The 22,132-nt window shown below is 39.5% G+C and overlaps 1 protein-coding gene across 13 annotated transcripts in view; it reads right to left on the bottom strand.

Moving 5' to 3' along the window:
• The window catches only part of FGGY (FGGY carbohydrate kinase domain containing), a 298,819-nt gene that overhangs the window by 48,969 nt on the left and 227,718 nt on the right, over positions 1–22,132 (bottom strand). For all 13 annotated transcript variants that reach the window (XM_030455591.1, XM_030455592.1, XM_030455587.1 and 10 more), the window contains 2 exons: positions 19,125–19,253; positions 15,114–15,217 (listed from right to left, as the gene is read on the bottom strand). In XM_030455591.1, coding sequence (XP_030311451.1) covers positions 15,114–15,217; positions 19,125–19,253 — 233 coding nt within the window. The remainder of the gene's footprint in view (positions 1–15,113; positions 15,218–19,124; positions 19,254–22,132) is intronic.

Genomic DNA, 22,132 nt, shown 5'->3' with positions numbered 1-22,132 from the left:
TGAGAAGCTAGGTCAGATAATTTGTTTAAAAATCACCTCACTTATCAGCTTCCAGAGCCAGAAATTCAGAGTAACAGCTGCTTTTGTCAGGCTAAGGCAGGTATGAAAAAAGATCTAAGATATTAACGGAGAGGAGGGAAAGAAACAAGGAAAAGCACCGTGTCAGTCACCAACTAATAAAAGCTCTTTACAGTTCTGGACTTTGATCAACGACAAGTCAAATACTTTCATTAACTTCTCTGCTGACTTTTAACTTTCAAACCTTTCTGACTGCCTGTGGATTGAGAATACTGACATTCATTTGATACAGGGGGTTTTACACTGATGCATAAAATCCTGTCTTAAGAAAACTGTATCATTTTGCTTCCGCTGACAGATGGGTCTTATATAGCTATCCGACCACAACTCCCTGACAAAGAATGAAAGAGATTCATAAAAAAAAAAGGAGAGAATTCAAAGGGAAACCCAAGAATGTTTCGTTTCTAGGTTTCTGGTTCAAACTTAGGTCACAGTAATAGCTACTGAACGCATGATTTAATAACAGCACTTTCTGGTGGCATATATATTAAGTGGGTGAAGTTGGGTCATACAATTGTTTATACAGTGAACTGATGCCTACCCTAAAAATTGCCATCCTGGCACTGTTTCTCAAGAACTAGTGGGGTTTAAAACTAAGCTTCCCATAACATTAGAGGGAATTCTCTAGGGAAAGACTATAGGGAGTACAGTCAACTTCTTAAAGTATATTATTAGCAGTTATTACACATTAAACACATAACAGCATTGAAGCTTTAGCCTGATCTCAAATAATTTAAGAAAAATAAGGGCTTGGAACCCAAGAAATGTACTTCAGGAGACAAAGGAAATTAAAATTCATTAATATTCCAATTCCTACAGGTCATATACCACCAGTAATTTATTCTATTATATTTTAAGCTTATGTCCCCTGGCCATCATCGGTTTGCTATGCAGCTGCATAGCTTGTGGTGGCAAGTCACATAGCTCCTTTTCCATGTGACAGGTTGGCATCCTTGGGCCATCCACAGGGACAGAGCTGCCCTGCAATGATATTAAGACAAGGCCACAGAAATTTTTGCACTGAGCTAACTTTATCCCACCAGAAGCATGGACCTTGCTTGAGCAACAGAATCATACAGCAATTGGATGCAGGATTGTGCCTGAACACATCCCCCCACAGATGATTCTGGTGATCTGTTTACATGCAATTGAAGAATTCTGGCTGATGCGATGAACTCACTTTCATAAATGTCTTGCTGAACATCAATTCCATCGTGTTTTTGCCAAGCCATGTCACAGATGTACCAAACCCTGAGATGAATTAACAGAATCAATCAAACAGAAACAAAACTGTTCAACTACATCTACCAAGGCTGTGCAAAAGCAACAAAAATGTTCAGAGTAATCTGGCAATATTTTTGTACTGTAAGATACTGCAGGTAACATCAAGAGCACAGGTCCAGCACATTGCAGTCCAGCAGCTCAGCAAGGTTCCAAGTGCACGATACCCACAACACCTTTTTGATTTTGCTGCTTATTCTGTATTTGGTAATACACCAGCTTGTATGACACAAACCAATCACAACCACAGTAACACACTCAAATAAAAAATTACCAGAATTAGAAACATACAGAGAGTGTGCATCAAAGTGCAGGCTGGGATCTCAAATTTCTGAGGAAGATTTAGGCCAGTATTGCAGCTCATTCCCTGCTTCTAGTTATTTTCCAGACAAAACTTTCAGTACAGTCTAAAAGCAGGAGACACAGATGAATTCTCAGGGATGTCTGTTAGATATTATTCCAAATAGTAACCCTTACAAGAAAGGCAGCAAAATGTAAATGCCACGCATGCATAACTACTTCTAATTTTCTAAATTTTCCATAAAACATTTACTGGTCTACAAACTGCAGACAAAACAACGAATGTGATTTATACCCAGTAAAGAAACCACACTCTCAGGGCAACCTGATTGCCTCATCTCTGAAAATTTTTCAGGTGAAAGCCAGCTGCTTATGTATCCAAATGTAGAATTGGGCACCTAACATCAAGAAGTAGGTTGGCCCTAGTTTTTTAGTGTGTATAATGATGAGGAATGCTAGCAAATATCTGCACAATCAAAGACACCTCTTCAAATGAGGGACAGTAGATACTTGGAGACAGAAGAAGAAGGAATATGCCTCCTTCTCCATGTTCATGTACTTAATTCCCTAAAAGTAGGCAACAAGAGAGTTCTCAAAGACAGCTTCTGCAGTCAGCACCTTGTTTCTAAGGACATCACACTAACTCCTTGGGCACACTTCAAAAACTGAAAACTGGACAAGACTTCACTAGATGTGCTCCTCACTCAGGGGGATGACCACATACTAAAATGTTTCCTGCTATAAAACCAATCCATGAGCCAAAACTATAAGACAGTGTTTGAAAGTTTCCCCCATTAACCAGAGGATCTCTGTTCTTCCAACAGTTTAACACATCAATTAAAATGTTGCTTAAAACTGACTACAATCAAAAAAACCAAAAAACAACAACAAAAAAACCAAACAAAAAAACCCTCAAAAAAACCAAAAAAACCAACCCTGTTTTACTCAGCTGTATTTTCTTTTACCTTTTAGAATGCAATAGACCAAGCTCTTGCCAAGAGTAGGGAATGCAAGAGGTCACAGGCTGTGCTTGTATAAGCAGCTTGTCTGGAGGTCAGCCACCAGAAGCCAGTTTGAAGTTACATTTCTGAGAAAACCTGCTGACAAAGGATGCTACAGGGCTTCACTAACTCCTTGTACTCCTTAACAGAGCAACAGACCCCTCTATATGGCAGCCACTTGTTAGACAGCAGCCAGGTCCAGCCTCTTCATCAAAGCTGGCTGTGGGTCCTTTTTTTCAGTAGGTTGCATCAGTTTTCAGCCAATGGTGTGTACAGTATTAGTGCATCTTAGGGTACAGCCACATGAATAAATTATTCTGGCCAAAACCAGGAGGTCAGTTGCCCAGCAAAACCACCTCAACTCATCATCTTCCTGTGGTGTATCGTGTGACAGATCCCAGAGACCTTGCACATTCCACAGGAAACCAGGGCCAGGAGTGCTACTGCAAAGCTGCTGACATAGTGCAAATACACACTATAGATTACACAGCTAATTTCTTCATCAGACTGTGCTCTTATTACTTGATCATATACAAAGCAGTTTAAAATTCTTTTTTTTTTCTTTTTTTTTAAATCATAGCCTTATGAAAGAAGCCTGGAATAGTATCAGCCTTCAGATATGAACCAAAGCCAGACAAATGTGTTTTGTTTTTAACAGAATAATATTTTTCATATTATCAAATCTTGCCATTTTTCTCAGGGAAAATACTGTACAAGACTAGTACCTATCTCTCCTGCTGGAAGCTTTTGACTTCCTCAGACACCAAATTCAAAAGCAGAAAACAAAAACATGAATAAAAGTAAATTATATCAGAAGGAAAATGATCTTCATTTTGTTTTCCTTACTGTAATATATTTTAAAGTAGTGAAATTATAATAAAATATCCCTTCTCTGCCAAAAAATGTATTTTTATAAATCTCCTCTTCATGCAGGAAAATACAGGGAAATATTAGTAAAATGAGTGACAGAGACAAACATAGAAAGAGAAGAAAATTCAAAGCATGATTAAATCAAATAGGGTGAGTGTATGTTTTATTTTCAGTACATGTTGCCTACCTCATCAGGGCAAGAAAACTCAACTGTAATTAATCTGAGTATGGCTCACTGAATTTAGGGCTGCATTACAACTTTCTAATAATTTTTCTCCTCACAAGGACATAACAAAATCAGAGTGGTTTTTGTACAAACAGTGTAGGATAGTTAGCTACCACACTCTCCCAAGGCTACCAGCCATGTCCTAGGAGCTCCTTCCCATTAAAGACATCTTCTCCCAGCTGTACATATGGAGCTCAGTCCTCCACGTACTTTTTGATAAAGGTTTAAGAGTCATCCTACCACCTTTATTCTCATTATCTCTCTCTATGCCATAATAAAGGAGTAGTGAGGAGGGTAAGAGATATCCCAAACACATGTTCCATGACCCACTGCTTAAAAGCAGATGATGCAAGGTGCAAGGAAGTGTTAGGAGATGTGATGCATCTCTCAGCCACCTCTCCTTATCTCCACCCAGGAGTGCTCTGGCCACAGAAGCTGAGAGGGCCACATCTGAATGCTCTGTTCTTCAAGTCACATTTCAATTGTTTGCTGGTATTTGCCTGCTGTTTGCAAAAGATGGGAGTAACAGGGTTTGAGTGGTTGGAAGTTTACCACTTAAAAGCCCAAGAGGAGCTTTGGTTTATTGGTTTCTCTATCAGGAGTATTCAGTAATCACCCTGCCATGCTACCTGTAGCCACTTAGTGAGCCAAACAATTAGAGAAGGGAAATACAAAAATCATTGCTCTGGACTTGAAAAACTTCTCAGCCTTCTATGAAATCCACAGAGAGCTGGCAGTGTCTGTCAGCAGTCTCCTGACCACTGAAGTATGAGAGGCCAGGAGGGTCTAGAGAGGAGTTTCAGATTAACAGTCAGGTATTTCTGAGTCTATGAGAGAGGTTTGCAGGAGATCACAAGGAGAGCAGAGGGAAGTCTAAGCACAGCATCCACCTCTAGGAACTGTCTCTGGGGTTGCTCACCCCAGACACAGTAAAAACAATACTAGTGTCCTCAGAAGAAAATTTGCACCTTTGTAAGTTTTTATTCCTTGTGTGTGAGGTTAATCTCCTGTGTTTATTCCAGGAAGCAAACTTGGAACTAAGCCTGAGACAACTTGAGAGTTTCAGCTCTGGAGGAAATTAAATAAGAATGAATTTAATGGTAATCATTCCAGTCTCATTCAATGTTCACCATTCCCATACGCCTAAATCCGAGATGCAAGAGCTCTAAATGTCTTATCAGGGACCCTGACCAAATGCTCAGCTTTGAAACAAAACCTCTAATGATGAATTTTGACTGTTTCAAGCTTGAATGTCCATATGTTTACCTCTGCTTTTTATCACTGTCCATTAACACTAAGTATATTTTCTATTTCAGCTTGGGAAAGTATACAACAGTACCCCATTGCATATCATTCTTTTCTTCTTATTTCCAAAGGTCAAGGTTTCTCACATAAATTGGACCTTTAATCTGGTAAACTGTTTTCAAGATCTAAAACAGAAAAAAAAAAAAACCCCAAACAAAAAAGCCCACATTTGTGATGGATTCAGAAGCTTTTTGCTAAGCACTTAAGCCCAAGCAGTTCTGCATTGATTTATTTTATTGTTTTATTTAGTGAAATGTCTGGATACAGATATACAGATTAACTTTTTTTCTTTTTTTTCCCCCCTCATATTTACTGTGTCGCCTTCCTTGAAATGGGAACTAAAAGCGTTTTGATAAATGGACTGAAAGGTTGTCTGGTTACACAGTTATAGCTTCTACTTGTGTCCTCTGCTGAAACCCTATTATGTATCCTTCTAAAGCAATGCTGCCCCATGACTCACAGCAGTTACTTCTCTGCCTCTCATAACAATTAACAATAGCTCACTGGGGATATAGGGCCTTAAATGAGCTAAAACAATTTATATCACCCATTTATTTTTACTTTTCTTCCAATGATAGATACTGACTGTCACAAAATGCCAGTTTATGTGAGGATTATAAATATTCCAGTGCAGACAACTAACTGCAGGCCATTTTAAGTATGCACTTTATAGCACTACAATTTGATGCTCTGGTAAATTAAATTTCTGAAAGCTCATCACAACATTAACTAACTCGTCCTAATGTTTTAAAAAAAAAATACGAAGTCAAAAAGTCAAACCAAAGATCCATATAGCCTACTAACCTGTTGTTAACAGTGTCCTGTATCAGATGGCTTAGGAAAGAGCATAGGAATGGCACAAACATACAATAATTCTTCCCTGGAATGTCCTCCCAGCCTCCAGTGAGATGAGGTAGAAGCCAATTTCTGTTTTTAATTCCAACCAACACAAGAGACAAAGTCTTCAAAAATGACTGAGATGGCAAACAAGACACATTTTTCATGAACATTAGCACACAATAAAAAGCTAAATTTGTGCATTAGAAAAGAAATTTACTATAATGCTTACTTGTGGATCAGTGTAAATATTTTACAAGAAAACTGGAGTTTTTTAAGTGTCTTGGAATTATCCCCTAAGATCACAGCCCTTTGACTCTGGTTCCTAAAGAAATAAACCTCAGATAACAGTTGCAGCACTCTCCTATTTTAGGCCACTAGTGAGACTTCATCCCAACCTGAAAAGTTAGGAACTGTGCACATGTAACAGCTGTGCTACTAATTCTGGTGGTGCTGCACCTCACCAGATGAAAAAACAACTCCACTTCCAAATGATACTTAAGAAAAACCACCCAAGCCTCGCAGGCTACTGTGTAGCCCAAGGCAGGCCAGTCCTTGTCCCTGTGGCTAGCAAACAGCAGTGTGGCATGCTGGGCCAGTGCAGGGTCTCCATAAGAGGCTTCTAACATTTGTCCCAAAGAGCTGATGGCAGAATTGTGACTTGTAGGAAGATAAGAACTATCCTGTCTCATACACCTTCCTGGAGGCTGTATTGTAAGATCCTTTTCTTCTCTTGAGAAGTATTTTCATAGTTATCTCTCATGCACAGACTGCATGAGTAGCTCAAGCCTTGATAACCCCAGTCCAGTCAACTTGTTGTATCAGATGTTGACAGTTCTAAAGAACCTGGATCTTAGGAGCTGGTGTGACAGAAATTCAAGGCAAGGGTGGGAAAAGAATCTCAGATGTGGCATTTGAACAGGAAACTCAAGGGCTTTTTTACATACAGGTATTATTCCTTAACTTATCATTATGGGGGAAAATTATTCTTCAAAACCTTCAGTTCTTACTGCAATCAATGGGAAGTACTAAGAGAAAACAAGATCTTTTCACATAAGCTCTTGCTTTATTAATCTACTCTGGATGTACATCCCATGTACCTCAGAGCCTCTTATTTATTTATTGCATAATTAGAGATTTATTTTCATTTTTCACCATTAGGAAAATATTCCTTCTCTATTACTGAAAGACCACTAGCAACAATAGTATCATACTTACAGGTAAAATAAGTCTTATTCTGCAATATCCCTGACTTACTGGAAGCAGATTTACATTATATATCCCAGACCACTTTAAACCTATCCTAAACATTTGAATAACTAAATGGGTAAATCCTGAGAACCTTATTGGTGTTTATTCCAGGCTTACTTACTGAGACAAACTCCCAAGGACAGAGTGAACACTGAGAGGACACCAGGCCTTCACCCACAGTTCTAAACAGCATACTCAGCATGAACTGTGATTCCCACCTGACACTGGGAGAAAAGCAGCACCTAATGCTTCTCCTTTTGCTTCCAGAATGATTACATGAGAAGAGAGTTACTTTCTCCCTAATGAAATTTGCCTCATCTAAAATCTACCTGCAGCTGGAGCTGCAACAGGGAACTGAGATGAAGAACTACTGATTCATGAGAGGTTGAATGAAAAGGGAAATGGAGGGGAAAAGCCTTATTAAGAGGCCTACTGATGAATTTTGCCTGACTGAGGGATTTGTTGATGTTAAGGGAGAAGATACTTAGAAATACCATTTTATCTATGCCATCTTAGACCATAGAGTCTCTAATACCCAGCACACATCACACTTTTCATTAGAAAGCTCTCTGGCTGCAGAGCTTCAGTTTCATGCTCATATTACAAGAGGCTGAACTGAGGAAAGGGAACATTCTGACAGAACCATACAGCAAACCTGCAACACTAAACAAAAGCTGAGAAGAGAAGACACTGCAGAAAGGCTCAGTATTCTAAATCTGACATCTTAAGACAAAGCCCAGTGTCACACAGGGTAGTCTGCAGTTAACTGCAGCATGGAAATCACTGCCTCTGTTGGAATTTTCAAAGCAAGTGTTTTCACTGGTGTCAGTGAGATGTCTCTAGAACATCAGCCATCAGATAGTCTCCAAGCAGGATATTTTCAAAGCATTTGCTCTGTCCATATCTATTCTTTGAGTCTTTGAACTCAAATGATCTGTTCACAGAAGGGAAGGAGTGTTGACTGCACAGTTTTCTGGACCCATTATCTAGTTTAGGTATGGCAGAGATTGCATTGCTTTCAGCTACATTCCCCTGATCAGGCTGATGACCAGCTAAGGGATGGAGTGTGAAAACTGGACGTCTCTTGACAGGCATACACTAAGCAGGAGTGACCCATTCTCCCAGTCACCAGGGCATACCTGAGCTTTGAATTATGACAGGCCAGGAACAAAGGAATCTTGCTCACAACAGAAACTTTTAATAACTCACTTGCAGAGAAAGCCTCCCTTTCATCTCTGCCAAGCTTTAGGAAAGGCTGGGAGGCAAGCAGAAATAAACATTATACAGACTCACCACTGCTAGCTCTAAAGTAAACTCTCCAACTTCCTATTTACATTTCAAGATCTTAAGCTTTGTGGTTTACTAGTTCTGCAAGTGAGTGCTTTGGGTTTTGGAGACTGCCTGCACATGATCTCCCACCACTACTGAAGTCTTCCTAGTTTTTATTAATATAATAAGGAGGTCAGAAAAGCAACAATATATACCCTGCTAGCAGAAAAATTCTGCTTCTTGCCATTTAAAAATAAAACACTGCAAACAAAGCAATGTCAAATTAATGCCAGCAAAGGGGATATTATAGTTTTGTTTGTTGCTTTTTCAAACCAAGGATGCTAGAATATGGAACGAGACAGTCTCATTAAAAAAGGGTGTGGAGGACTTCTTTGAGGGACAAGTAGAAGAAATATTTTCTGGATATGTAACCCTTCCAAGGCTGTAGGCTGAAAAGGCACCTAAACAGGCTCTGTGACCTTTTCCTCAGAAGGCTAAATCTGTGTACACTAAGAACGGGCAACCTGTAACAACAGTCCTGAAGTAAATGTGGTTTTCATTTCATGCAGCCCTCCCCGAATGTAAAACGTCTTCATTAGCTGAGAAGTCAGCACTGTGACTGCTGCCAAATGCAATATATAAGCCAGCTGAACTGAACTGAACTGAATGAGGACAGAGCAAGGGAGAGGTTCCTGTGATAATAATTTATTTCTCCCATTCGAAAGACACTGGCTCTGTGACTCATGTGCAGAACAGGCCTTAGAGAAGAGAAGAATGTTTTAAAAAGCAAGAGGGCAGGAGCTTATCAGTTTCATACAGCTCACACATAGAACTTAAAAAACTTGTCTGGGCTCCCCAAGTTTCAACAGGTTTGCTTTAGTTTTTTATTTTCTTCCTACTGCATTCCTCCTGCTGCTTCCTGCTCTCCTGACTCTCCCAAGCTCAGCCCCTTTCCCCTGGTCAGGAGAAGGACAAATTGCTGCCTCTGCTAAAGCCTGGGTCCCAGCCACCTGGCACTCAGCTGCCTTGCCCCTTCAGAGATCCACATCAGGGATGCATGTGCAGCAGGGACCAAAGGCTGTGAGGCTGAAGCCATCCTTCACCTCACCCTCCACAAACACATTACTTGGTGCCATCTCACTGGGTGAAGCAGAGCTGGCAAGGCAAGTACCAGCCTACTCACTCCCTGCAAGTTTTTCCCGTATTACAGATGTTTTCAAGCAGCTGAGGAGTCCCTGTGTAGTAATTACTCCAAAGTCTGCTGCTTTAACAACGTGGCACGTTCTGAAGAGGAGACTCTCGTATCAGAGCCAAAATGCACTGAATCCACTTGCTGGTCTGGCTCCCACCGAGATTAGAGATCAGGCTATGAGAACACTTTGAGCCAGCACTGTCTCTGCAGTCTCCACTCAAGGATGTACTGCAGAGGACACGTACTGTGCATGCTCTGGGGGTGGAAACGTGCTTTACACTCTATTTGTGTGAACAAAGCTGGCAGCCTGGGCGGATATTGTGGAGCAAAGGAGCTCTATTGTGTTTGCCAGTCATCATGAGAATCAAATGAACAAATTTAGAATAAGCAAATTGGGCTGAAGTTCCTTTAGCAGCAAACAAGCAAAGAATAGTCAGGCTTGGTAGAAGAGAGTAAGGGATACTCTTCCTGAAGTAATCCAAAGTAAATCCAAGGACAGCGCAGGCTCTGCCCATTTTTGCTGTTCATGTAGCTGCTCAAGCTCTGTCTTTTAGATCATGCAATAAATCTTAAGAGAGAAGATAAATTACTTGTGCCTCTCCAGTTTAAAAAATGACTAAATTATAAACTTCCAACCACATACACATTATGACCCAGGGAAAAAAGAATTGTGCACCAAGCTAGGTGAGTCAGTTCCCAATGACAAGAGTCACAGAAGTAACAAGAAGAGACGCAAAGACAAGACTCCACCTAAACCTGAAAAGACTCCCTGACAATCCTACTTTAGAAAAAAAAAAAAAAAAAAGTGATTTGATTACACACAGCTGATAAAGAATAAGGAATGGTTACAGAAGTGCACAGATGACTTCACCAGACAGAAAAAAATAACAAAATAACATAGACTCTGGATAGGGAGGACCACAGAGCTTGTCTATTTAGAACTCAAAATCCCAGCAAATTTGGGCACAAACACACACACACACCATCCCATCCCACACTTTCCCCCCCTGCCTCAGTAAGCTGAAATCAGGCCAGACAATGTTCCCATTAAAGGTGCCCTGGCTACTTCCTTCAGCTGTGAATCCAAAAAGGTGTTAGCAAGAATGGCCAGTATTTTCATAATGGAACAACTGTTCGGGGACAAGTGCAAAGCAGAACACTGATCCCTAAAAGTGAGACTAATTCACTGGCAGGCAGAAATGAGAAATCACATTTTATGAACTTCATTTTTATGAATTTTATCTTATTCAATATGCATAAACACTGCAGACAACAGAAGAGAATATAAATATACAGTGTTGCAAAAGAAATTCCCTGCTCTCTCAGATATTGGGCTTCAATATTTCTGCACCTCGCAGCTCTGCATGCAAGTTCTCTTTGTCCCCCATAAATTTCCAGCCTGGCAGAAGAGGCACGATGCCCTACTGACTCCATAACCTTCAGCACTCTCCATTTTCCTACTCAAGAACTAGTATTTATTTCTGCTTGCCACTTTAAAGTACTTTGAATTCCTTTCACAACCTCAGGCTATCAAAAACCAGTCCCAGTCTCCTCCCAGGCTGGTGGGTGTCACATAAGTTTACTCAAACCTGTATAGTCTCTGACAAAAACCTTACAGTCTAATAAGGCATTTTACTTTGATGGGGAAAAAATAAGATTAAAAAATGTTTATTTATGTTCATTTAGTTCCCACAAGTAGAGTGCTATGCTGGCATCAGGTATGGAAACTCCAAGATTTATCTAATACAAAGAAGCAGCAGTACTGCTATATCACTTGCTCCAAGGAATATCAGGATATTTCTGTGTACAAGTACCCTATCACACTGCTCATTCCAATTACTGGTTTGGTGTTTGCCAACTGGCACCTGAAAGTTAACTCAGGTCTTGGTGATGTTACACATCTGGAAAAGGGCAAGAATGCTTGTGTTCAGGACTGAGACAAGGTAATACAGATATCTGTATCTGAAAACCCTCTGATCACAGGAAGGTTTCAGAAGAAAACAAAGGATTTTTTAAACCTTTAAAGTATCCCATGAAATTAGTAAGCCACTGGCAAGAAGAAAGGCTTTTTGGGAAACCAGTTACCTTATTCCCAGAAGTTAGGGCATGTCTGTTAGACTCATACAAACATGCAAGCTCCTATTTCAATGCCTCAAACCTGCTGCTATTTTACAGTGAAAAACTACTTACACATTTTGTGTAGTCACCATGGCTACACAGGAAAGTCTCCTAAAACTTCCATAACTAATTATGGGTGCTGGAGCTTAGAGACCCCATCTACAAATGATGACATGCAGCAGCCCACTCAGAAAAGTCAGCCCCTGAGTATCACTCACTTGAAAGGAATACCTTCCCTGCACAGATAGATCAAAGCTGCAGCAAATGAATCCCAGCCCTAAACTAAGGGCTAATCCTTTACAAGTAAAAGGACAGCTTATTTCAGATTACAAATGCAAATTCTGCCAATGACCTTTGCTAGGGCAAAAGAGGCAGCAGAGAATCATGTAAAATGAATAACTGTCCAAAAATATTTAGAAAATCTTTTCTCTTCTTTTCCCTCATGGATAATGGATGAGCCCTGAGGTGGCAGTGACTTTTAGCAACTACTGAACTTGGACTTAGATCAGTAACCTAATTATAACATGCTTTTTGCATCTTCCAGGAGTTAGGCAAGTATCTCAACAGAAACACAAAATGCTTTGGGTGTGTGTTTGATTACCCCAAACTGTCAGTGGTTAATTCCAAAAGCCTATCCTCCCTTAAAAATGGCAGTTCTACCACAAATTAAACCATTATAGCCATGAGTAAAATTAGGTTCCACATTTGTACTTTCTAAAATATCAAAGGCATGATTAGCAAAGTCTTTTGTTCAAGATCTCTCTAGTCCTTGAGGTAATGAAAACTGGGTCATGGAGCAGTTTCTCTTCAAGTGTTCAAGAAATACCTGTTCCCGTGACTCATGGAGTATTCAGTCTAGAGAATGGAAATACTGTACCAACACACATACACCAAGAGAAGTACCCCTGCCCTCACCAAAGGAAGGGTGGGGGGGGCAGAGAGACAAAGGCATAGCAGATGATTTTGAAAAGTTTCCTGCTAGGATCCCTTGAAAGCAATCCAAGTGTACTTTCACCCTGCTTTCTGTTTTCTGAATTTCTCCTGACAGTTGGCTCTTTCGTTTGCCAGAACCACAACAAAGGACGGCCTTGAGTTTCCACACAGGCCATTTTCTCCCTCTCTGGTCTCTGATCATCTCACAAAGGTATTATTGTTGCTGGCTCATTGGGGCTCAGTGCACCTGAGGCAGATCAAAGGCACTTTTTAATGCCCGCCTGACCACACAGGTCTCTCTCCCACTGCATTAAATTAAACTCGATGATTAATCTCTGTAGCCCTGAGGGTCCCTTGGTGCACACGGAGAGAAAAAAAAAATATATATTTCTATCAAAACACAAGTATCATATACTTTCATTTTATAGTCCTAATTAAAAAAAGGAACAGTTAATTTCAGCCAAATGCAGCTGCACATAGGTCTCATTAAAACACATACAACTAACGGCTCTGTGTGCTCTACATTCATTTCACGAAGCTTATGCAGGTAAAAGATAAAAGAATGGTAAAACAAAGTCCTTGCACAGATTAAATACAGAGAAGTTCAGAATTTGCTTATTGTCTGCTGGCTAAAGATTGTTATACCTCTGAACAGATGAGTGAAGGAAGGCAGTTAAGGAAATGATTATAAAATGCTGAGTAGTTACATTTAAATAAAAATCTACTTCAGTCTAGCCAAAAACTGCACAAGCATCAATTCCCGAGTTTGCATTCAAGTGATTAAGAGCCTTAAAAGGTTCTACCTTGTCTATGGAGTGGAGTCTTTGGGGTTGCTTTAATGGCAGAACATTGATTAACAGTGCCATGGACTTCATCATGTCACTCTTGCTACATTAGCATATTTAATGGAGCTCCATTTTTCATGGTGGTGGAGCATTCACACAAAAAAATGCTGTCCAAGTGTTTATACTGATAAGCCATGCTCTAGTTTGGGAAGCAAAACGAACTACAGTAGGGAACTGGGTCTACATACAGAACTTACCAATATATATGTACTAAAAATTAATTAATATAACCACACACCTCTCCTCCTCTAGGGCTACTATACTAAAGGACTAAGTTAGCGCCAGCTGGCCCACTTCCAACTGTTCAACATTGCCCTTAGACCTTTTGGGGAAACTATCCAAGTGCTCCTCACCTTATTTTGGTCCAGTATTGTATCTATTAACCTACCTAATTTTAACAATTTCAACTAACTCAGCTAAATGAAAGAGGTCAGGAGGAGTTCATGGGAGGTTTGAAGGTTGGCTTCTTCCCCTGGAGGTGGTATTTGCAGGGTGCCCCACCTGCACCACAACAGACAGAGAGATACCAAGGGAATTTTCAGAGACAGTAAGCTAAGAGTGGTGGAGTGTGAGGTTTGAAAGTCATGTGTAGGATGGAACCCACATGTATTTCAATTGGTCTACAGGATATAAGCTTTTCTTAAATGTTCTGTTTCACAATACTGGGATTATTCACAGCTTTAAATTCAATCATGTGCTTAAATGCTTTGGTGAACTGCAATCCATGTGATGGAATCACCACTTATTCATGTACTCATGCTGTCACTACAAAGACAACCTAACTTGCTTCTAAGCCTTGCATTTTGTTATCAGTTTCCATTCTTTTTCACTACTGGTGCTCTCTCTCGAAGCATGCTGGCAGTCTCTAAAAACCTCTAGCAATCCCATTGCCATTTTCTCACTTAGGAAAAATCCAAATTATAATCAGTCTAAATTTAAGACCAAAATGAGATTTAAATTTAAAAAAATGTGGCAGAAAGGGTACTTATCTAAATGGAATGCTTTCAGGCTCATACGTTTTTTAAAAGTTATAAATTTAAAGAAGCAGGCACTAAATTTTAATTGCAATCTCAGAAAAAGCTTCTGTATTAATTCACTGAGAAAAATTAGCAAAGGGAAAATTGCTTATCAGGGTTTTTCTTTCTTTTTAGTCATCATATGCATCATAATTCTATACATCATGGCAACTTTCAGAGGTAGAAGGATTTATATTGATTAAGTGAAGAGGTGGGGGAGAAGGGCTGTGACTGAAGACATGCACTCCTTCTCCAAAGACAATATTCTGTAACACATTAGTGACAGGCTTGTCATGGATAACTCAAGCTCAGAGTCTGGCTCAGGTTTCAGGCTGTTCTTTAAGCCACTCTAGCATCATGGTTTTTACTTTCCATGTAATTTTTCAGTATTGATTTCTGCTACTATTAAAGCTCTTGCTTAAAAGCAAATGCATGGTAATATATAATTAATATCCAAAGGCAAAGATAGAGTTACCAGAAAAAAAATTCAAGGAAAAAGTAAAAGGGTGAGAAGCACAAAGGTCACTTTTGCCTTCCAAAACATTTTAGTTACTATTATCTGTACAAATCAGGACTGCACATACAACCTACCCCCATGTGGCACGAAGATGTTCCACAGATCATAGCAAGTCGGGATGTAATTGGCTGGTTTTCACATGGGAGGTTATGTCCTTTCACATCTGCTCCAATTACTCCTATTAAAATAAAATTAAAATTCTCTTTTAAAGAAGAGCAAGCCAACCCTCACAAAACACAGCTTTTCTGTACACAAATGGTTGCCAACTACCTCACACCACTGTTACAAATCAAAAAACTCCACATAGTCAATAACCAAAGTTATTTTATCAAATTGGATTAAAATGTATTTTTATTCCAGATATATGAGGACACAAGATTATTTCTTCCATGCTCAAGCTTATCATCATCATTTTTGAATGTTACTCTGACTATGATGTGACCTTTCTTCCTCCAGGCAGTATACTAAGATGCAGAACAGAACACTGCCCCGTTATGAACAGCACTAGGGTAGACTGCAGACACGTTTATTTGTTCACAGTTTATCACACTTTTACTGTGTGATGTGTTTTGTCAGAGGATGAGCTGGAGAAAGGGGCAACTTGGCAGGAGTCTGGGAGCCTGCCAGCTTTGTTGTCTTGATTGCTGCTGCTGTTCTGTCCACATCAGACAGAACCATCTAAAGGAAGATTATTCCTTCCCTAAGAACTCTGCTTGGCTCTGAGGAGCTTCTGCTTGCAGGACAGGGCAGGAAGGAGGACAAACTCAGCAAGTGTTCAGCCCACAGCAGAAAGATACACCAGGGGATCCCAGAGAGGAGCCAGGAGCTTGCTGACAGACTGGGGCAGATCTGCAGCCAAGCTTCAGCATGAATCACATCATGTTTATTTCACTTAAGAGGAGGCTAAAATGGAAATCCTGCTCTCTCCTCCTCACCTAGGTCGCATTATTGCATCCTGTTATGCTGCATCCAGCAAACTGCAGCAGCCCAACAAGTACTGTTCTTTTGTTTGTCTTTCTCTTTCTCTTGAGCATTACTTTCCAACTGGCAAACTGGTCATCTGCATCTGCAATGTGCAGTCTGGTGACCAGTCTGTTGATCCTGCTAAAAAAATAAAATCTTTCTGCTCACTATAGAAGGAACCTGAAAGAATTTGCTGGACACTATGAGAGACGCCAAGTGCAACTGCTGGTTCCTGTGCTACACTTCATTAACACCTTCTTGTTTAGATAACCACTGCAAAATTCTGGTATGAAATTGGTCTGCTGGGCTTTGCCTTACTGTGGTACTGTAGTCAACTACATAATCAGAAAATTAAGTTCTAAAACTGTGCAGTCTTTAAAAATCTGTCCTTATGTCCCTTTATACTTAGCTAGCTTGTAACTATGTCGTAGCACAGCTGTCATACTCACAATTTATTTGAAAGGAACAAAAGAAAGCTGAAAGTCTGGCTTCTACCTCTTATGCTTTATTTATCACCACTCAAACTGATGTGCTTGAGTTCAGACAAAAGGCAACTTCCTGTGCTAGTCAACACTGCAACAGAATTTCTTAGAGGAGTTAAAAATATTGTTCACACTTCAGAGGAAACAAATCTATTACACTGAATTGTCAGCATATGTTGCAAATATATTTTCCTAAACAACAAAAAATTGAAGAGCTTCATGTTTAGGTATTTGTAATCACAAAGAAAATGTGCATTCTGCAAAATATGCATTCTAGCCCTTTTTGAACTCAGTGGGATTTTATCATGGCCATATTCATGTTCAGAGTTCCTAGAGGCTTCCTATTTGTAATTAATTTAAGTCAAACGTCAAATAAATATGGGACATTTTCATCATAATGAAAGCTTAAGATATTCTGTTTGCTAAAAGTAGTTCAATTGCTTTTATAAGTCACTTTTAACTGTAACTTAGCTACAGTTTTTCAAACTCCAAGGCAGGCTGAAATTCTGAGGAGTCTGTGTACCACACAAACTGTAGGAGAGATTTTAGAAAAACAGGCACTGCTAAGAATTGATACAGCATTTTATATACTGTTCAATAAATACTCTACTTTTGCTGAAAAAATGCTGGTGTCTTTTTAAAAGGTGCAATGTGAACATTATTTTTATGATGCCAGTCCCAAAAGACTGGCCTCCCATATGCACATTTTTTATCTGCAGGCTCTTCTAAATCCTTGCAGTAGGTCAAAATATAAGACACACCTACTCAGCTTTTAGGTTTTTACTTTTCCATTATAGGTATCAGATGGACTGATACCTCCACAAACAGATGTATTACATAATTCTTTATCTTTATTTCACTCAAAACTTTGAAGCATTCATAAACTTCAGTATCCTGTTCAGCAAAAACACACTTTATATCCAGCCTAAAGCAGATCTGAACAGTGTGTCAGAAGTTATTAACAGTGAAAATAAGACCATCATGTCCTTCTGGTTTTGCCCACAGGATACAAAAGAGCCCCTTTCGTTACTCTGTTGTTACAGACTATTTTTAAAACAAACAGCAGAATGTGTTTAAGAATAAGAATGACACCCCCTGAATGTTGTTATCCCATACACTAATCTAAAGCTTGCTATGTAATTCCTATCATTCAAAATATGTAAGTCCTATCATTCAAAAAAACTGTAAACCTCAATATTTCAATACAGATCACAGCAGAGTAAGCACAAATATCAATGACTTTTCAAAACAGAAGTTTACATCAACTACAAGTTATTTGTTTCTGGTATTTTCACCTTTTAATTTTTGTTTTCAAATATCTCTTGTCTATTTTCTTTTCTTCTGTATCCATTTTATCATTATTAAAAGATTACCATGCTTTATTGCACTTCAGTGCATTGACATCCTTAGTACCTTTTAATCAGAACACTTTTTCACTTCCTAGTTCTATTATCTGTGTTGTCTTTTCCTGGTTTGTTTAAAAATAACAAACAAACAAGGTTTTTCAGGCATGTATTTTGCACACTGTAGTTTAAGCTACACTTGAAAAAGATTAAGGTTCCTGTTATTAAAATCTATGGATGAAAGAGAGGTATTCATATACATGTGATGTATCTACACTATTCATTTTCTTTCCCCACATTTGCACTCTCCATCTCTCCTTTTGCTCCTGCTGTCCCTGTTGCTATACGAATCTTTTCTTTTTTACTGACTTTTCTTCTACTTTCCCTACCTGTTTTTCACCCTTCTCAGAATCATGAAGTATGAGTTCTACCTTAAATCTTGCTCTTTTCACAGGCTCTACTCAGTTACTGTGTGATTAGCATGCAGTGTCTCCGCATCCTGTTACTGACTCTCTCCTCTGTGATGTGTCTCTCCCTTTCTAACAACAACCTATATATTTCCTTCCTCCTGGCAATGATTTCAGTAGTCTGCTGGTGTTTGTGGTGCCATCTGGGAAAACATATTCTGATAAACAGGACTAGCATAAGCAGACTGTCTCTATCCACTCAAGTCTCACTCTGTTGGATGCCAGTAGCTATATATTTCTAATGTTAAAGTTTCTTTACAGAAGACTACAGCAAATGAACAGCTCTCTGTTCTTACTTAAATTCTGTTCATTGATTTCAGCATATGAAATTTCCTGGACAAACTGTTTGTGCTCTGAATCCAATTAAATGAGGGCTGTCCACTGTTGTTCTCATGTGCTCTGTGACAATCCAGTTTTTCAACAACCTGTTTCGGGCCAGCTTATTATTGCATCCTCTTCAAAAACATAAAATTGCTAGGGCACAAAGTTTTAAACACATATTTATTCAATTAGGATACTAACTGACAAAAAGAGATTTTTAAGTAAGTCACAACACCAGGAACACAATGTGTTTAGTGTAACACTAAAATTCAGCCTTCCCTTTTGCAGCTGGATCCTAATCTAAATCTCCTCTAAGGTAACCCCTTCCTATAAGCAGATACTCAATATTAGCAGTTCCTGTGAAGGCTTTGTAATTTTAGTTATGCTGTTTCACTAGAACAGCATTAGCTCAAATTGCTGGATGCAAAGTAAGCTGTAAGAAAAGTGGCTTTTTAAAATTAATTCAATACATTCCTCTTGCCAAGAATAGTAAATAAATGACTGAGTACCTAGCCCTCCTGCATGTGCATCAATGAGGGATGCTGCTACTGCAATGCCTTCAGGGAGACCGAGATCTTTTGCAGCTTCTGGAGTGAGACCTTTCCCAACAGACTCTCCGGGACACAAGACGTGGTTTCCTGGGCAGACACAAGAAAAACCAAACACCTGTCAATTTACTAAACAGAGAAACAAATGTGTATGTTATGATAAGAACTCCCTTCCTCTCCCTCAAGTTAGTATAGTGTGCATCAAAGAACTCTATCTGATTAAGAAGTATCTTTCATTATCTCTCTGCATTATTAAACACAACCATGTTAGATCAGGTTGTCCCACAAGAATTCAAAAGTTCAAAAGGATCCAGTGCCCCATCAAACCACAGAGAAAGATTTCTCCACAAGCAATTAAATTCTGCTTGGCATCTTTCCAAGAGATAGGAAATACTTATGCAGAAATCCCAAGTTCTTATGGTAGTTCCTGCCCAGGCTGCCTGCAGCCATTCTCTTGGCGTGTGAATGAGATTCAGTTCAGGCCACACTCACAACTGGAAACTGCACCTGTTGCACAAGGTAGGGGCCATTTTTTTTTCTATTTCCCAGCACTTTCTATTTGGAATAAGATGGCTCTGGTAACAAATAAGTATAAAAAAGAAACTGGCATATTCAGCAAATTCCTCCTGTAGGCTGTACTTCCTCACAGGCTTCAACAACCCAGTTCTGAGCTTCCACTGGCCTTGTGAAGTATGAAGAACATTATGGCCACCCCAAACACAAGCACTGCAACCCTTCCTTCTCAGTCCTGTCACCAGGGCTCCCAGTGGCAGGTCCTGTCTGCATTGCTACCCCTTAGCATAATGCATATTTAGTTTTGTCTAGTGAAAAGAGAGATTGTTTCAATAATTAAATCATGGTGATAGAGGTTCCTCAGAGTTTAGAAGAACTTTGAGAATTTGAGGGCACTCCCCATCCCACGACAGCCTCCTCTCTGGCTGCTGAGTCTAACCACAGCCAAACCAATGAGACTGACAGCTCCTGGAACTGCACACACTTTGCTATTAATCTAAAGATTTGGTGGGTGAGAGGCAATGAAAAGCACAGTGGGAGCTCCCATAGACCTCCCTGCCAACACCATGTTGTTAAGTCACAGACCTGGTGCTCATTTAACACTAAGTATCTGTTGTGTTTGCTCAGTTTAATAAATCTTCTGGGCAGAGTTGACAAAACTCCTTTTTAAAGTAAAACAAGCTTATTTGCAGCCAAGCCCATTGAGAATGTTACACCTAAAGCATGTTCTAATGTGTAAAAAGGAAGTAAAATATCCTCCACCATAGGTATGAATGAAGAGGAACAGGGTATCATGGAGTCAAGCTCGTGAACATGATCTACTAAAAATGTTACCTTACTGTTAGATGAGAAGAAGTTTATAATACTAACTTCATGGATGGGAAATGGGTCTCCAATTTTATATACCACTTAGATCATTGGCTTTGTTGTCAGATATGTTTGTTCTTCAGTGTAAGGAAGGTGCTTGTTTCCCAATGGATGCAGTACATGGAGCACAAACAACTTCTTTTGTGTTCATTTGTCCACAAGTTTCTGGAGTAATTCCATCCCTCCAGTAGCTTATATAGAAGGAAGGAATGATATTAAACTATCTTCTCACAGCACAAAAAAGAATCTGTGCTTTATTCATTCTTTGTGTAAAGTCAAAACATTGTGCTAGCTTTTTCAAGAGATGCAGCTCTTACATTTTTTCTCCCAGAAGTTGGAGAGCCGGATGTTTCTCAGTAAGAATTTTAGTGTTACCTTTCTGGTTTATTAATACATCAGAGAATAACACCAGTAAACCAAAGTTGCCTGCTTCTCCTGACATTCAAAGACCCAGCAGGTGGTGGGAAGTTCAAAAGAGTTCATGCAGCTAAAACCACATCTTCTTCTTCAGCATCAGCTGCTGGGTGTGTAAGCATACAAATATCTGGTATATACAGCACGAGATGAAATTAACCTGAAATAAAAGCTGTTCCCAGGCACTGAATTCCATGGTCAGCTTGTTTATATCTGTCATACTGGTCAAACATTTTAGTGTGTAATTTTTATGTGGTTAAACTCCATTTTAGAGATCAGGGCTACTATTAGACAAAATCTTTTCTCACCAGTGTCTCAATTACTGTATTCCTAGTTAATGAGCACTAAGGGAGCAATTTCACAGATAAAGATAATCTCCGCTCCTATGGTAGGAGTAGAAAATTACCCTATAGATTCCTTTGGTACTAGTTATATATCAGAATGATGAGTAGCATTACTATCTCCCATGGGCAGAAAGTGTGGAAGACTGTGCAGGGATGAGTTGTGATATGAAGATGCAGTATAAAAATGTTGTGCTTTTTAAAGAAAGAAATTAAAAATTAATTAAGAGCAGAGCATGCCCTGTCTGGTTTTGGAGTCAAGGTAAACAGTTATTCCTTGACTGAAAGACTTTTCTGACATCCTGGGAATTGATAGCAGTCAGAAGTCACCCATGACAAGGATTGCAAAGAGGAGACTCCTGTGGTCACCTGACAGTCAGGGAGAGAAGAAAATACCAGTAAGCAAGTACTGTAATGAGGGGATACCAACTCTGCCCCTCTACTTCATCCCAGCTTTACAAAGTAATGAAAGCTCCACTACACCTATATCCTATGTTCATGAGGAGTTTTGTAAAAGGGAAGAAGCAATCCCTGCATGGGCATTCCCTCTGGCATCATGGAAGCTGCCTCCTCACCAGCTTGAGTAAGTAGGTGGGGAATGGGCAGAACCTTGACTGAACCTGATGGCTACAGACCTGGAAAGGGAACTATAGTTCTCAGGCTCCAATCTTCACTGAAAAATTAGAAAATTCGGCTATGCATCAGATTGCTTAAGATCTGTAGGTATGAAGATATTAAATAATGAAATAAAACCACACAAAGCAACTACAAAGGAGCCACAGCTAAAAAGTAAAGCATTTGAAACAGATTATACTCCAGTAGTAGATCAGGAGA

This window comes from Calypte anna, chromosome 8 (assembly GCF_003957555.1).
Source record: "Calypte anna isolate BGI_N300 chromosome 8, bCalAnn1_v1.p, whole genome shotgun sequence".
Lineage (NCBI taxonomy): Eukaryota > Metazoa > Chordata > Aves > Apodiformes > Trochilidae > Calypte > Calypte anna.
Note: the sequence above shows the minus strand (reverse complement) of the source record. Positions and strands in the feature narration are given on the sequence as shown.